The 16,362-nt window shown below is 37.7% G+C and overlaps 1 protein-coding gene across 4 annotated transcripts in view; it reads right to left on the bottom strand.

Annotated features, from left to right (window-relative positions):
• The window catches only part of CSRNP2 (cysteine and serine rich nuclear protein 2), a 28,883-nt gene that overhangs the window by 5,257 nt on the left and 7,264 nt on the right, over nt 1–16,362 (bottom strand). For 3 of the 4 annotated variants that reach the window (XM_074225909.1, XM_074225908.1, XM_074225907.1), the window contains 2 exons: nt 14,080–14,339; nt 834–1,154 (listed from right to left, as the gene is read on the bottom strand). In XM_074225909.1, coding sequence (XP_074082010.1) covers nt 834–1,154; nt 14,080–14,339 — 581 coding nt within the window. The remainder of the gene's footprint in view (nt 1–833; nt 1,155–14,079; nt 14,340–16,362) is intronic. The other variant, XM_074225910.1, reaches the window with a different exon arrangement.

Below are 16,362 nucleotides of genomic sequence, written 5' to 3'. Positions count from 1 at the left end.
AGGTGGGCCTGGAAGCCACGTTTTCTCTCCACAGAGGGCTCTCTGTGGTTCTTTACAGACATCTTATTTGATCTCCACATGAGTTCTTCACCTAAGTACTACAGGCATGATTATCTCCATTTTACAGATGAAGAACCTGAGGTTCAGCTAGAATACACATAGCTCCTGCTCTTATTTTAGAGGAAAGATAGTATTTTTTATTTTGGAGGCAGTCAGGGTTAAGTGACTTGCTGAAGATCACATAGCTAGTAAATGTCTGAAGCTGCATTTGAGCTCCTGCTTTGATTCCAGGGCCATGTTCTATCCATGGTGCCACCTGGCTGCCTCAGGATAAAGTTTCTTTTTTTGGGGGTGGGGTGGTTTGCAAGGCAATGGGATTAAGTGATTTGCCCAAGGTCACACAGCTAAGTAATTATTAAGTGTCTGAGGTTGGATTTGAATTCTGCTCTGACTCCAGGGCCAGTTCTCTATCCACTACACCATCTAATTGTCCCCCAGGATAAAGTTTCTTAAACAAGGAACTGATGTGACCATAATCTCCAGGTGTTCAGCTATAATCATGGAGGGAAGAAAGATGTCAACATCCCAGTCAAACTCTTCCTAAGCTTCCCTCCCCTTCAGAAGCCAATAGTTATCTGAGCATCCAACCTAGGTTTAGCATTGTTGTTTCCTCCTCTGCTGTTACCTCAAATGGGTAAAACACCTAAAAGACCTAGTCCTCATTCAAAGCTTGTTTTTTCCTCTGAGAAGTTTCAGGTTGTAGGAGAGAGCTATCATCTTTAGATGGCTGGATTGATACTACCCCCAATCACCTCCATAAGGGTCACACTGACCTGGCATTTAATCCCTGCTTGGCTACAGGCACATGCCTCTGGGTCACAGTATAGCCGGCAGTCACAGCCACACTCCTCCCGTGAAAGTCGGATGGCCCGAAGCTCTTGCTTCTCCTCAGCATCGATGCGGTGGACACCTGAGGCCCGCAGGAGGGCCCGGCGCCTCTTGGTGGGCAGAGGCTGCAGGAAGAAGTAATCATCCACTTCTACATTCTCCACATCAATGTCCTCGTCTGACACGTCATCGAGGGTCAGGCCATCAGCCTCCACAGACTCCACAGTCCCATTCTTGGTCAGCTGCCGAAAGATGAGCAAAGTCACCTTGTGGGTAATATCAATGGAAATTCTGTCATCAGTATGGTAGCAGGGATAGTGATGGTGGCAGTGGCAGGGTCAGCATTAGCACAGAGTGCCTATGTCACTTTAAGCTACTCTCAGAACCCCTATGGATATTAGTTTTTTCAAAACCTTGATTCCCCTCTTCCTTTAAGTCAAAACCAATGGATATTAGATGGAAAAACAAAAGTTGAATAAACAGTTATTATGAGGTTTAACTATATACATGCCAACAGCTTAGCCTAGAAATACATCAATCTCATGAGAGAAAGAAGCAGGGATAGTGGCCTTGGGAGGTTGAAGAGGGAAGATAACTGGTGAGGGAACAGTTCAAAGCAAAACAAAAATTTTTTAAAATTTTTTTGTTTTTTTTTTTGGTAAGGCAAATTGGGGTTAAGTGGCTTGCCCAAGGCCACACAGCTAGGTAATTATTAAGTGTTTGAGGCCGGATTTGAACTTAAGATACTCCTGACTCCAGGGCCAGTGCTCTATACACTGCGCCACCTAGCTGCCCAATTTTTTAAAAAAGTGTTATTTATTTATTTATTTAGGGCAATGGGGTTAAGTGATCTGCCCAAGTTCACACAGCTAGGCAATTATGTGTCTGGATTTGAACTCAAGCCCTCCTGACTCCAGGATCAGTCCTTTATCCACTGTACTGCCTAGTTACCCTCAAAACAAATTTTCTGGTCCAGAAACAGGGATGAAGCGGAGAACTTAAAAGAAAAGTAAAGAACTAGAGTCTATGGGATGCCCACCTATCAGGGAGTAGCTGAAGCAGTTATAGTATGTGAATGTAATAGAACATTAGTATACTGTAAAAAGAAGAGACTCTTGGACAATAAAACTCTCACAGAGTGAAGAAAGAAGGAAGAGACTGGTTTATAGAAAGACAACAATATTGCAAGGAAAAATAACTGGGAAAGATCTGAGGATACTAATCAATGCAAAAGTCAAGCAGGTCTCCAGCTGAGCTAGGATGAAGTGTGATACCCATCTCCTTAACATATTTGTCATTGTGGGTTAATTTTGCTTGGTCCATCTTATTTTTTAAGGTGTTTTAGAGAATGTGGATGTCATCTCCTCCCTCCCCACCGAAAAAAAAAGAGAATCACTGAAACATTTGTAAAAATATATATTTTTATCTAACTTTCAGAACTGCCCCAATTTTCTGTGCTTGTTTCTGAATTTCTATTTAATGTAAAATTCAAAAGCAGGCACAAGGGGCAGCTAGATGGCACAGCAGTGTATAAAGCACTGATCCTGGACTCAGGAGGACCCAAGTTCAAATTTGGCTTCAGACCCTTAATACTTAGTTGTGTGACTTTGGGCAAATCACTTAACCCTACTGCCTTTAAAAAACAAAACAAAACAAACAAAAAAGCAAGCACAGAAAAGCAGGGCAGTTCTGAAAATTGCATGGAATTAATCATATGTATATTAAAAGCAAGATCCTTGAACTGGAGATTGTTTCAAATGCAATTCCCTTTTTTTATTCTGTTGAATGTAAAAAAATGGTCATTTTTAGGAGTTTTAAGATTCAGAATCTTAAAAATTCAATTAAGTTTTGGGGAAATAAATAAAATAGTTTGACTGACTACCATGCTAAAGAAGAAACAGATGGGAAAGAGATGAGAAAGCTTCTGACCCATCTTGTGAACACTTCACTACCAGAGTCAACTCTTTTAACATAGGATTGATTTGATCTTTGACCCTTCATGCTTGTTGTGAGTCATGGAGAGACAAGGGACTCCAATAGTCATGGGTTCTTCTTGCAAGGGATCAATGTAAATACAAAACTAGTTAAGCTTCTAAAAGATCCCTCAAACCATAGTTCATTGAAAACCCCAAACTTTTGTTGGGCAATATTATCCACCAGTGGAACTTCTCAAATTCCATTTCAGAACAGCCTAATCTACCTAAGATCTACCTGAGGTTCACCCAGAATTGGGCAGACTACATATAGATTTACAGGAGAAATTTAACCTAGAGTGCCTAGGTATGATCAGGGATATACACACACAAATAAATGCAGTTTCCTTCAATTACAGGGAGAGAAAAGAAATAAATATAGCTATTAAAAATATATTTAAAAAAATAAAAGAAAACACAAAGGAAAAATTTCAACAATGTTTGCATTTTCTTTTTTTCTTTTGCTAGGCAATGGGGTTAAGTGGCTTGCCCAAGGCCACACAGCTAGGTAATGATTAAATGTCTGAGACGGGTTTTGAACTCAGGTACTCCTGACTCCAAGGCTGGTGCTTTATCCACTACGCCACCTAGCGGCCCGATCTGTTTGTATTTTCAAGAGTTCACACCTCTTCACTCAGTGAAGGAGTGAGTTACACACTTTTAATGTGTTGTTTTATATAGACAGGATGGGTTTTTTTGATCTAAATAAGTGTGAGACTAGGGGAACCAAAAGGCAAAATCACCACTGCTATATGAGGTGAAAACTCATAGATAATGCAGTAAAGGAAACAAATTCAAATAATACCACATGCCCTGGAAACTGCAGCTGTAATCAAAGTCAAATAACTTATTTCATCAGGACTGCTCAGGAGTCCAGGCAAAGAACCAACCCCAGGAAAAAATATGGTAAGAGATGAGGGAGAACATGTCATGAGTGGGAAAGGAGTTCATTGAGTGATTCTTTGCAGAGTCAACCTACTTATCAAACCAAGATAACAAAGTCCATAATATTACACTGCTATCCCTTACCAATGTTTCTCAAATTAGGGTTCAGATGGTGATGGTGGTCATGAAGACTCTAAATAGGAGAGTTCCTAAAAGCAATTTGGTAATGGCAGCCTATTCCTATCAACCACTTTCCATAGGAAGCCTTCCTTTTGCTTTGTAATCATTTCAGTCATGTCTTACTCTTCAGTGACCCCTTTTGGGATTTCCTTTGCAAAGACATTAGATTGGCTTACCATTTCCTTCTACAGTTTTATTTTATAGTTGAGGAACTGAGGCAAACAGGCTTAAGTGACTTCAGCTTACACAGCTAATACATGTCTAGGTTAGATATAAATTTAAGATATGTTTCTGACACTCTAATCCATTGCATCATCTAATCCCTTTTAATTCCACTGCCTTCCTCCTTAATTATCTTGAGCTTGTTTTGTATATATTTGTTTTCATACTGTATCTCCATATAAACTCCTTGAGGATAGGAACTATCTTCTGCTTCTTTTTTGTATCACTAGACTTGATCATAGGGCCTATTTCTGGGAGCACACCTCTTGTCAACAATGCCCTCTTTCCTACCTATCAGATAAAGGTCAAAAAGAAAGTCCAAAAGTATAAGATAAAATCACAATTTGTGTAAAATGGGCTCAGGTTAGTTAAGTGACCTGTCCAAGGTCAAATCACCAGTCTGGTACCAAGCCAAAACTTGGCTCAATGCTTTTGCTATGTCTCATTCTGATGTGTATATATGGGCAACTTTTGAATCCCAGATCATTCAGCTGTAGAATGAAGAAGAGGCTAATCAAGAAAGTCCTTTCAAGGGCTTTATAAATCCAATCCAGTTCCATTCTTCACTCAGTAGCCAGTGATTTCCTTGAAGTACATCTGTGACACTTCCCTCCTCCATAAATCCCAGTGGCTCCCTATCCCCTCCAAGATCAGACTATGGTGGGCATCTGAAGTTCAATAATCTATGCCCAGACTCAGACTGCTTTGTCCAGTCTTCCTACACTTTGCAACCCACCCCCCCAACCTCAAGCACTCTGAAATCCAGTGGCACTGGCCTTTTTGGAATTCCTAGAACAAGAGGCTTCAGTCTCCTGACCCCAAGTCTGCATGCCTGCAGTGCTTTCCCTTCTGGCTTCCTTCAAACCCCCAGCTACAAATCCATCTTCTACAATCTACAGGAAGCCCCCCCCACCCAACTCCACTGTCTTCCCTTTGTCATCATCTCTAATATACCTCAAAGATCATTTGTTTGTGTAGATGTTTGCATGTCAACTTCCCACCTTAGATGAAGAGGGTTTGCCCTTTGGCCCAAAGAAGGTATTTAACATTTATCACCTCACTGAATTGTTAGTCCATTGCTATCCCATTGATCTTTTATGTTTAAAGTTCTGGAAATTGCACATATGGATAAAATAACTACTGTCTGTAGTGGAATAAAAATCTTCTTTCCATTTACATGTGGCTTGGAGGTAACGAGTACTTGGTGACATGATGACATTTCTTAGAAAGTCTTAAGTTTTTATGGATCACTGTTCTCTTGAGGTGATTGGGGAAACACTTTGGTTTGGGATCATCCTTGGATTTCTGGATTTTATTGTTTGTTCTCCAGGATACTTTGATGCCTGAATATTGGGGAGGAGATTGTTTTAAATCAGTCCATGAAAGAAAGTAAGCTTCTGGTGATTTTATGATTCTGGCAATTTTGCTCAATTTTTATAGCCTTCAATATTTCCTACAGTTGCTACTTTTTCTTTATATAATTTATATTGAACATTAAGTCTGAAATAATCCTTCTGAAATTTCTGGTAGCAAGTACCTGATGTTGGACTGTCATTAAAAACTCTTCCATTTCCACAAACAAACCTGCATAATTCAGCTAATTGTTCAGTGCTTCTTAAGAGGCAGCTTGATGATCAAATCATAGTATTTTCATTTTTTTCCTCATGGTTTTTTGCTTTTCTGCCTATTCTTTCACAATATGACTAATGTGGAAATATGTTTAACATATTCATTCATAACCATACATAAGACTGCTTGTAGTCTTGGGGAGAATGGAAGAAAAATTTGGAACTCAAAATCTTATAGAAATGAATATTGAAAACTATCTTTACATATAATTGGGAAAATTACTTCTGATAGATTTGAGAAATTTGTACTACTTGGTGAAAATGGTACTCCTTTAGCCCAGAGAATACTTCTGTATGGTTCTTACCTATTTATCATGAGTCCTAAATATGTCTATTAATCCTCTTGCTTTTAGACAGCAGCTATAGCTGCTTTTGGGTGAATAGCCCTTTGTTTCATTAGTACAGATTTTAAATTTAGTTATTCACATCTTATTCAAAAGAATTCAGATAGTAATGGGATAAAAGGCTATTTTGCTTTTTTTTATATATCTAATATTTTATTATTTTTTTTCGCAAGGCAATGGGTTTAAGTGACTCGTCCAAGGTCACACAGCTAATTAAGTATTGGCCTGGCCTGAGGCCAGGTTTGAACTGAGGTCCTCCTGACTCCACTCTATCCACTGCTCCACCTAGCTGCCCCCCATATCTACTATCTTACAGATTCCTGAACAGGCTGACAAAATAACTGAATAAAATCTTTAAGAAATAAACTCAGGGTGGCTAGGTGGCACAGTAGATAGAGCATTGGCCCTGGAGTCAGGAGTACCTGGGTTCAAATCTGGTCTCAAACACTTAATAATTACCTAGCTGTGTGGCCTTGGGCAAGCCACTTAACCCCATTTGCCTTACAAAATCCTAAAAAATATATAAACTCATCCTCTATAGGCTCAGTGAAATCATCCTTGGGAGAACTCCAGTAGCTATCAGGATACAAGGGGATACATATTTTATCCTATTCCCACATGATTTTGATTTCTTCTGCTAGTATCTATATTTTGAAAGTTTTTTGTTCCAAATACCTTTAAGTTCATTTCATTTGATCTATCCTTCATATCTATCAAGGATATTATTTGTACATTTTATTGTTCAATGATATAATCCAGGCAACAGCTCTGTGATAATGATCCTTGCTCAATTTGGTTGAATTTATAGCTATTTTGAGGTCTGTATTTGTTCTGGAATTTGTTATTTGTTAGTCCATGAAAAATGGTGAGCTTCTAATGTATAACTCTAGCAGGTAGGTATCTTTTTTTTTTAAGTGAATTAAATTCCTATTTTGGTATTTAAATCTTAGAAATACAGAAACAAGGTATTTGAAGTTTTAGGTATGACTGGCAATGCTGGCTGGTTTTTTTTTTTTTAGGTTTTTGCAAGGCAAATGGGGTTAAGTGGCTTGCCCAGGGCCACACAGCTAAGTAATTATTAAGTGTCTGAGACCAGATTTGAACCCAGGTACTCCTAACTCCAGGGCTGGTGCTTTATCCACTGTGCCACCTAGCTGCCCTCTGTTGGCTGGTTTTTACTTAATTTTTTATCTTTTTTCCCACATTTTTTTCTACCACTCTCCCATTTTTACTAGCACTCTCCCTTCTTTCCCCATGGCTGCAAGTAATCTGATATAGGCTGTACATGGATAATCATGTTTAACACAATTTCAGGTTGTGAATGACTTAGAAACTAAAGGGAGAAAAAATGAGAAAAAGAAAACAAAGAAGTTTTAAAAAGTGAACATAATATGCTTTGTTTTGCATTCAGGGTTTCATAGTTTCCTCCAGATATGGATGGCATTTACTATCCCAAATCTTTTAGGATTGTCCTTGATCACTGAACTGTGGAGAGGACCTGAGTTCATTAGAGTTCATCACCTTACATTATTGTTGTGATTGTGTACAATGTTCTCCTGGTTCAAGCAGTAAGTATCTTGCTAGGTCTTTGCTAGGTATAAAAATTTTTCAATTGGCAGTAATGTTCCCTTGCATAATTTGCATAGTTCAATAAGACTGGTATTCTTTTTTTTTTTTGCAAGGTGAATGGGGTTAAATGGCTTGCCCAGGGCCACATAGCTAGCTAATTAGTAAGTGTCTGAGGCTGGATTTGAACTCAGGTACTCCTGACTCCAGGGCTGGTTTCCCTATCCACTGCACCACCTAGCCGCCCCAATCTAAATTGTTTTATAGGCTCCACTTAGAGGAAAACCACTTCCAGCAACATTTGAAAAAGGTGGGTTCTAATGTCAGATTTTGAATTGCTTAGTGATTTCTACTTTTCTGAAAGTTTTTCAACCTCATGATCCTATACATGTAACATGTTTATGTCTATCAATTTTCTTCCTTGTTTTTTGGCAAGAAAATATTCTTTCCAAAACTGCCTTAGGATGATAGGCTGTGATTCATTAATATTGAGATAATTTCACAAGGATATTTTCCTATTTTACAATTCCAAAGCACGCTATGATTTAATTTTTTTAAAGTTTCCCCCCCCCCCCAATAAACTTTAGTATCAGGAATGCAATTAGACTCTAGACATATACAGATATAGCTCTCTCTTTGATAAGAGCTTTTATGTTTCATGTACCTTACTTGGAAGAGACCTTAGTGCTTATATTACCCTTGATCAAATGGTTCAATTTTGGTCCAGATTTGAAGCACAAAGCTTTGTATTCTCTGAGAAGGTTTTGGCACATGATAGGTATACACTAAGAATTTCATGCTTCCTGAGTCGAAATGACATGTTGATCTCATCAGATATCAGAGTCTATGAAATGAAGAAGCTGTTTAATGTGATGTGGCTTTTTAAGAATCATATCATCATTTAATCACATCAAATGATTAAAAAGATATTTTGGTAATACACCAGCTTTACTTTGGAAGACATACTTAGTTCTATTTAGAAGAGATAATGATGGGTTTAAGGCTAAGCACTACCATAATAGGCTTAAATTATCTACTTGAAAAATGCCATGTTTTAAACAGAGAACAGTATTCCATGTGAAAAGCAAATACTCTAGTGTTCTTTTTATACATCTTAGTAAAAAAGGTAGCATAAATATTTTGGTACATTTAATGACTCCCTCAAAGTTCCCAAAATGAGAAGAAACAGTGGAAGAATAGGGGAGATGCCAGTTAAGGGAACGTATTCTATGGAGTGTCAATATTATAACTTTGCAGGCCTGGCAAGAACTCTGAACAATGGCCAATCAATCAGGCTCTGGTAGGGTTAGCATCCCAGTGGGAGGCAACTGTTTCAAGAATTAAAGAAATAGATTGGGGAGTCCAAAGTTGTGGCTCATCCTACTCAAAATAGCCAATGATCCACTTGACAGAGTACAGCCGAATGAGTAGCATTCATTCATGCTTTAGTGCCAAAAGAAGGCAAAATACATTAGAACAAATCAGAAATACATATCTCTGGAAATGTTTCGGTGAATGTTACTCTGACCATTAAACACCAAGTTTATATATGAAATGGACTAAAGACAAGAATACTTCCACTATACACCATGATAAAACTGGAATCATATCTCTTCATTAAAAGGCAAGGGTCATGATAACCTCAACTTCAAATCACACACATTGTTGCTGTTAAAGTACAGGGGAATCATAAAAAATAATTCCATTCCTAAGTACAGAGTAGGTTTTATAAGAGATAAAGTTGAAGATATTATATACTGCAAACTCACAGAAATTAGACCTAATGACAAAATAGAAACAAAAAAGATCAGCACTGCTTTCTTCAATGATTCTGAAAATGAGATTTAGACTGGAATTTTGAAAAGTTCATTTTTTTACTTTTAAGGCAAGAATCCAAACAACTGACCATTTATAACAAACAGTAATTATATAAAATGGTGCTATTCTCCCATCATTTAAGAGAAATCATAAGAACAGTTCATGAATAAATGTTTTATGAATAAATATCAAGTGAAACAAGTAGAACCAGCAAAACAATATATACACAATGACTACAGCAAAGCCGAAACTGAATGCTATGCATTTAGAATGACTAATCTTGGCTCTTAAGAAAAAAATGAAACTACATCTCTTTGCTCCTGGGAGACTCGGTTGTGGAACACTATATATAAATCAGATTTTTTTGATGTTAGTTGTGCTGAACTTTTTTCCCCCATCTCTTTAAAAATTCTTTATTGTAAGGGTTGACTATAAAAGAGGGTAAGGAATAGGATACAGTGAAAAATGCTGGTGAGACAGATATATGTATTTGTTATGTGAGACCCATCAAAAAAATTTGTTAAAAAAAATTCATGGGACGGCTAGGTGGTGTAGTGGATAAAGTACCCGCTTTGGAGTCAGGAGTACCTGGGTTCAAATCCTATCTCAGACACTTATTACCTAGCTGTGTCACCTTAGGCAAGCCACTTAACCCCATTTGCCTTGCAAAAACCTAATTAAAGACAGCAACAACAACAACAAAAAAAAACAGGAAAAAAATCCAGAAAGCAAATGCACATCAGAAATTCTACATTCCCTTCATCAGCACCAGAAAAAAAATAAAAAAGATAAGGGGATACCAGAAGTCAAAGCCACACAAAGAACAAAATAAACAAATTTTACATCAATCAAACATTTTACTACAGATCCATGAAAAGTAAAGAATAAGAGCTGAGAGAGAACGTTCCTAAAGGAAGATAATTTCTGATCATTGTGGTTGAAAGAAGCCCAACACAGAAGGATCCAACAAGAAACAGCAAGCTGACATACCACCATTAACACTGTGTACAAGAGAACAATCCCTGCAAGGGAGATGAAAAATGGTAGCTTCTCTGTCAAACTGTCAAGGCAGGACTAAAGAAGATCCATAATTAATCATTCAAGTACTTCACAGTAGCACATGAATTACTAGCAAATGTGCCTCACCAGCTTCCTTCCCTCAGACACCTTTCTGAACAGAAGACAATCATGATCTATTGTGAAAGATGAGAGCATCTGTCATACTCGAAAATACAGGCCAACTATTTATGTACTTTCTACAAAGCATTATCTATAAAATACACAAAACATTTAGAACACTATGAATAAAAAAAAGTTCTGTTGGTATAAAGAACTATTTTAATTTGAAAGTTATTAAACAAGTTGACTGAAAGTATATTTATGCTGTCTTCACCTCAGTTCTGCATTCATGGCTTATTTATATAAATATAGGAAATGAGTTCAAGTGTGGCAAGATTGTAAAAGTATTTGTAAACCATTAATATGACACTGTCAAAAAAAAACTGATACAAAACTAAGGCATTTTTCAAGCGAAGCCCATTATAGTAAGTTCTGCTTTACCTTAAATCCAGCATCAATCATCTCTCTTAATTAGAACTAAGTATGGCTTCCATATTAAAAAGCGAATCAAACCAAAACATCTTATTAATCACTTAGTGAACATGCATCAAACTAAATGACTCCATTGAGAAACCAAAATCAAATCAGAGAGCATAAGCACTTGTTATGTGTGCCAAGATTCATTTTGTGACTCTTCCTCCTATGATATCAAAACGTCATTTGGACTCTGTAAACATAAATTCTTACTGTCTGCCAAGGAAAGTTGATGACTAAGGCTTTAGCTTGGCTTTAGCCAAGATATATTGTGAACACAAAGCTATCAGAGAAGGCTGTGGCTTTCCGTGTATGTCAAGAGACTCAATGGCATCCTGAAATCAAAAGTTCAATTGGAAAAATATAGGAGGAAAAAAAACAACATCTATGCAACTGGAAGTCTTTACATATGCTTTTTTTTTTTAGGTTTTTGCAAGGCAAACGGGGTTAAGTGGCTTGCCCAAGGCCACACAGCTAGGTAATTATTAAGTGTCTGAGACCGGATTTGAACCCAGGTACTCCTGACTCCAGGGCCAGTGCTTTATCCACTACGCCACCTAGCCACCCCTACATATGCTTTTAGAACCATAAAATGAACCATAAGCGATTGGAAAGTCTTACAAAAATGTGACCTGCATAATATTAACAAAATCCAGGACTCATTATCCTAAAGCAGTTATAAAGAAATTCTCTCTGGTTTTCAAAATAGAGGGAAGAGGAGAGGTTTAACTTCTTAATGACATAAGCAGTAGCTCAAACTCCTACCGAAACACTTTGGTGAAGTTGATACCACTTCACCAAGAAATAGTCACGACTGATAACTAGACGCTATTGGATCTGTCCAATGCAACCTCAAGAGGGGGCATGTGAAATGACTAAGATCCTAGAATGAAATCAGAAAGTGGACAACTTCTCTGAACTCAGAATGCACAGCTGAGTCAAGCAGGGATACCAGGAATCATAGGATTATTCTTAACTTGGACACAGGGGTCAATGTAGTTTACTTTAAGAAATGAGAATCTCTGCACAATTTTGCAGGCTGTAAAATTTCACATATCCAGTATCCCTAGAGCAAGATGTAACCTACTGGCTAGAATACTAGGTGTCAGATGATCACTCTCTTTCGTGGCCCTACTCATGGCAAATCCCCACACTACAAATAAGAACCTCAAAGTGTCCTGGAAAAGTCCAACAATAAAATGGTCAGAAATAAGACCATCCTAACAGTGATGTACAAAACTCTAGACAAATTGTAACAGATGTCATTATGTCAACAAAATGTTCATAGCATCTAAGCTACAGGAATGTGAAGTTTTCAGCGGACAAGATAAGTGTCTCTCAGCTCTTCCATCTCCTGTGTTTGCTTCTGAAGTTGTGCCAAGGATGCTTGAGTGAGACTGGGGAGGATGAGTTTAAAACTTTTATTCTACTACCAAAGGCACTTATGGAATCCATATGTACAAGTGCCTATAGGATATTAAATGTAAGACCAATAAGATAGAACTTGTCTGTGGACAAGTTCTGACTAAACCTTATCAAAAAAGAAGAGATGAATAAGATAATGATTATAAAAAAAAAGATAGATTTGGAGTTAAAAGAGCTGACTTCTAAACCCCTAGTTTTGATACCTGTGAATCCTAGGATGTGGATAAATCAGTTTCTTTTTCTAGACTTAGTATTTCTCATCTGTAACAAGAATAAAACTTCTATTTCCTCTCACATGGATGTTTTGAGGATTAAATGACACAACAGATGCAAAGTATTTTGTAATATGAAATTATTATTATTATTATTATTACTAAAACCAAAGGAAAGAAAACCCCTGAAAAAGGAGCAAACTGAAAACAAAAGATGAGAATTTCTCTTCTGACATATGAATCTTTATTGGATGCAGCATTAGTTGCTCTTGGCTTGGTTTCCTGCAAACAAGCAGAACTCTCAAAACAAGTCTTAGGTTTACCTGATTTTGCCCTGGGAGCTCCTACAGGGGCCAAGGTCTCCCTTAGGGTCAGGATGGAATCAGTCTGGCAGGGCATCCCTCTGCCAGATTCAGGAGCCAGGACATTTCTTCTAGGGGAGAGAGGGGAGGAAGCCCATAAACTCTGAATGGCAAATCGATCAGTGTCTATTTGCCAAGATGTAGTTATGGGGCCAATGATGGAACTCTTGAACATCTAGAAGCAAGGGAATACTACTAAATGTTGTGCCCTTTATAATGGGGGCAGAGTAGGCTGCAGAAACATAGTTCTCAAAAGGAAATGGAAATGAGATAAGGCCTACATACAAGTCACTAATTAAATTCCTCTAGTCCCACCATACTTCTGTTTTCCTCCCACTGAGTTTCTGAATATGATTAAAAGTCATGTGGCCTCAAAATAAATTGGAATGTATTTAAAGCAGGGTTTCTCAAAGAAGATGGAAAGTCCAAAGATATGATTCCGAACTTGGAATGTCAAAGGCCCAAATGGTTTGATGCTGGCAGAATTGGATGAAATGGTCTGCCATGGCCTTTCCTCTTCCTAGTATTTAAAGTTCTTGTTTGTGTGAGAGGATGATTACTTGATAGCTACCTGAGTGTTAAATGGTAGAGTACAATGATATAGTTAAATGGTATAGTACAATGGTACTTGAGTAGCCAAATAAGGGGTCATTTCCTGGGTGGGAAGTGTGGGTAAGTCAAAGGAAAAAAAAACCAACACAATTTTATGAGGCTATAAAAATAATTTGAAAATAAATGTCACAGTGACAAAGGCTTCCCAATCACACGTAAGCAAACTGGAAAGCAGGGGGAAAATCAGAACTCCTTCTTAGAAGGTAAGGTAGATAGTTTACCTATTAGCAAAGCTCCTCACTCTACAAGTGTTAGATTATAAAGTTGAATGGTAATTTAGGCCACAACCAAAAGACCCAAATGTCCTTGTCCCTTTTTCTCAACCCTGACCAGCTAAAGTTCTGTCCCCTGCCCCCCTGCCCCCTGAGCACCTTCATTTTCTTGGCATGCAGCTTCTCTTCTTTCAGATGCTCACGGAGGATCTCCCGGTGGTTGACCTCCTGCTCCTGAGCAAACTCACAGAGCGTGTAGCTTCTCACAGAATTGTGACGCTGGGCCATGCCCAGAGAACTCCCGCCTTGGCTGGGCACACTGGTGAAGCCCTGGCGCCTGGCAAAGTAGTACACTGTCACCTGATCGAAGCGTACATTCTTCCTCCGGAGCTGTTTCTGCCGCTTCAAGATTGATGTGGCTGAGGAGAAAGGAGACAGCACAATGTGCAATCAACCCAGAATATAAGTGTTATCATTAATTTAGTGCCTTCCTTTTCATGAATAGTTCCCACTTCATCTTGTGGGGTATTGTCTAAACCCATCCACTAACTCTCCCCATTCTTCTTTCTCCATTTCCATGCTTGAGGGATAAAATGTTCAAACAATATAAACAGCCAATTTAAAAATAAGAAATACATTGTTGAGATCGACATAAAACTGTTCAATTTCTACTAATTATATAAAAGCAACTTTGAGCTAATACTTCATTTCCATCAATTTTTCAGGAAAAAGGAGCAAGTAAAGATAAGGAAATTAATACACATTACAATTGCTATCACTAGGGCAATTTTTGGGGAGAGCAATATGGCAATTCTGGAAAGCTATCAAGATGATTATACCATTTCACATAAAGATGTTAAAGTTAGGATCATATCAAAAGGAAAAAAAACTTTTCATTTCTAGGTCTTTTGACTAATATCAAGTTATTAAACAGAAAAAAATCCATGCAAAAGCATTAATATCTTTGTAATACAAAAAAATTACAATCAGTAGGTTTAAGGATTAGTTGTGGGGAAAAAATATTTGTTATTGCTCAGTTGTTTCAGTTGTGTCCAATTCTTTGTGACCCCATTTGAAGTTTTCTTGGCAAATATACTAGAAGGATTTGCTATTGCCTTCTCCCTATCATTTTACAGATGAGGAAACTGATACCAAGAGAAAGCGACTTCTCCAAGCTCACAAAACTAGGACCAAATTTGAACTGAATTCTTCCTGACTCCAGGTCTGGTGCTCTATCTGGTGTGCCACCTACAGGCCCTAAATAAATTACTGTTTAACAGTCCAATAAAATGTTGAATAAAATGGCAAATAAATTTAAAAAATCAAAAACTTAAGCAACAAAAGTTTTTAAGTATGTAAAAAAGGTTTAGAGGATTCACAGAATAGTCATAATTTTCTTAAAGAACCTAAATTTTTCTTTCATCAAAATTTAACTTTTGCAAAGATCCTATTCCAACACCCTCTTTGTAGATTTTCAAAGGCTATTCCGAAAGAATTCAAGCTTTGGGGTGGCTAGGTGGCTCAGTGGATAAAGCACCGGCCCTGGAGTCAGGAGTACCTGGGTTCAAATCGGGTCTCAGACACTTAATAATTACCCAGCTGTGTGGCCTTGGGCAAGCCACTTAAACCCCATTTGTCTTGCAAAAACCTAAAAACAAAACAAAACAAAAAACCCAAACAAGCTTTGTAAAGTCCTTTAGCAAGCTGAACAAGAGTCAAGTTTGGGCTCAGTTATATTCTGTATGTTGTTATTATGAGTCTTTTAGAGAAACTCATCACTAGAAATTTGATCTACCAACTTGAAACCATCTACTATAGCAAAAAGAAGGTGCAACTTGTGTCAGTGGAGGGAAGAACTGCAGTGACAACACTGTAAATCTTAAGAATGAAAATTTAAATAACTTTTACTATTTTATTTGGGATATTTGCCTGTATCCCGTTTGTCTTTATTGAGATTTACTGAATTCATTATTTTTTTTAAGTGAGTCCTGGATAATAAATAAGTGACTTTTTATTTCTACAAATTACCCAGATATCACTGACGTTTTTTTGAAAATTTTATTTATTTAAGGCATGGGGTGGTTAAGTGACTTGCCCAAGGTCACACAGCTGGGCAATTATTAAGTGTCTGCAGCTGGATTTGAACTCAGGTACTCCTGACTCCAGGGCCAGTGCTCTATCCACTGCACCACCACCTAGCTGCCCCTGACATTTTGATATAGTTGCAGATTCGGAAATTTTGAAAATCAGGGTATGAGTAAAATGAAAAGAAGCAAAGTTACAACTGAGCCTAGGAAATCTGAGCAATTAAATGGTCCTAGGTGAGACTCTATGACAAAAAATAGAAAAGCCTGAAAAATGCTCTGTCATTCATCAGATTACTTTGCATTAATTCTGTTTATAGTTTGTCCATTACTCTTCATTAGAATATCAGCTCCTAAT

Source organism: Macrotis lagotis, chromosome 2 (assembly GCF_037893015.1).
Source record: "Macrotis lagotis isolate mMagLag1 chromosome 2, bilby.v1.9.chrom.fasta, whole genome shotgun sequence".
In the NCBI taxonomy this organism is placed as follows: Eukaryota; Metazoa; Chordata; class Mammalia; order Peramelemorphia; family Peramelidae; genus Macrotis; species Macrotis lagotis.
This window is presented reverse-complemented; position numbering and strand designations above follow the sequence as displayed.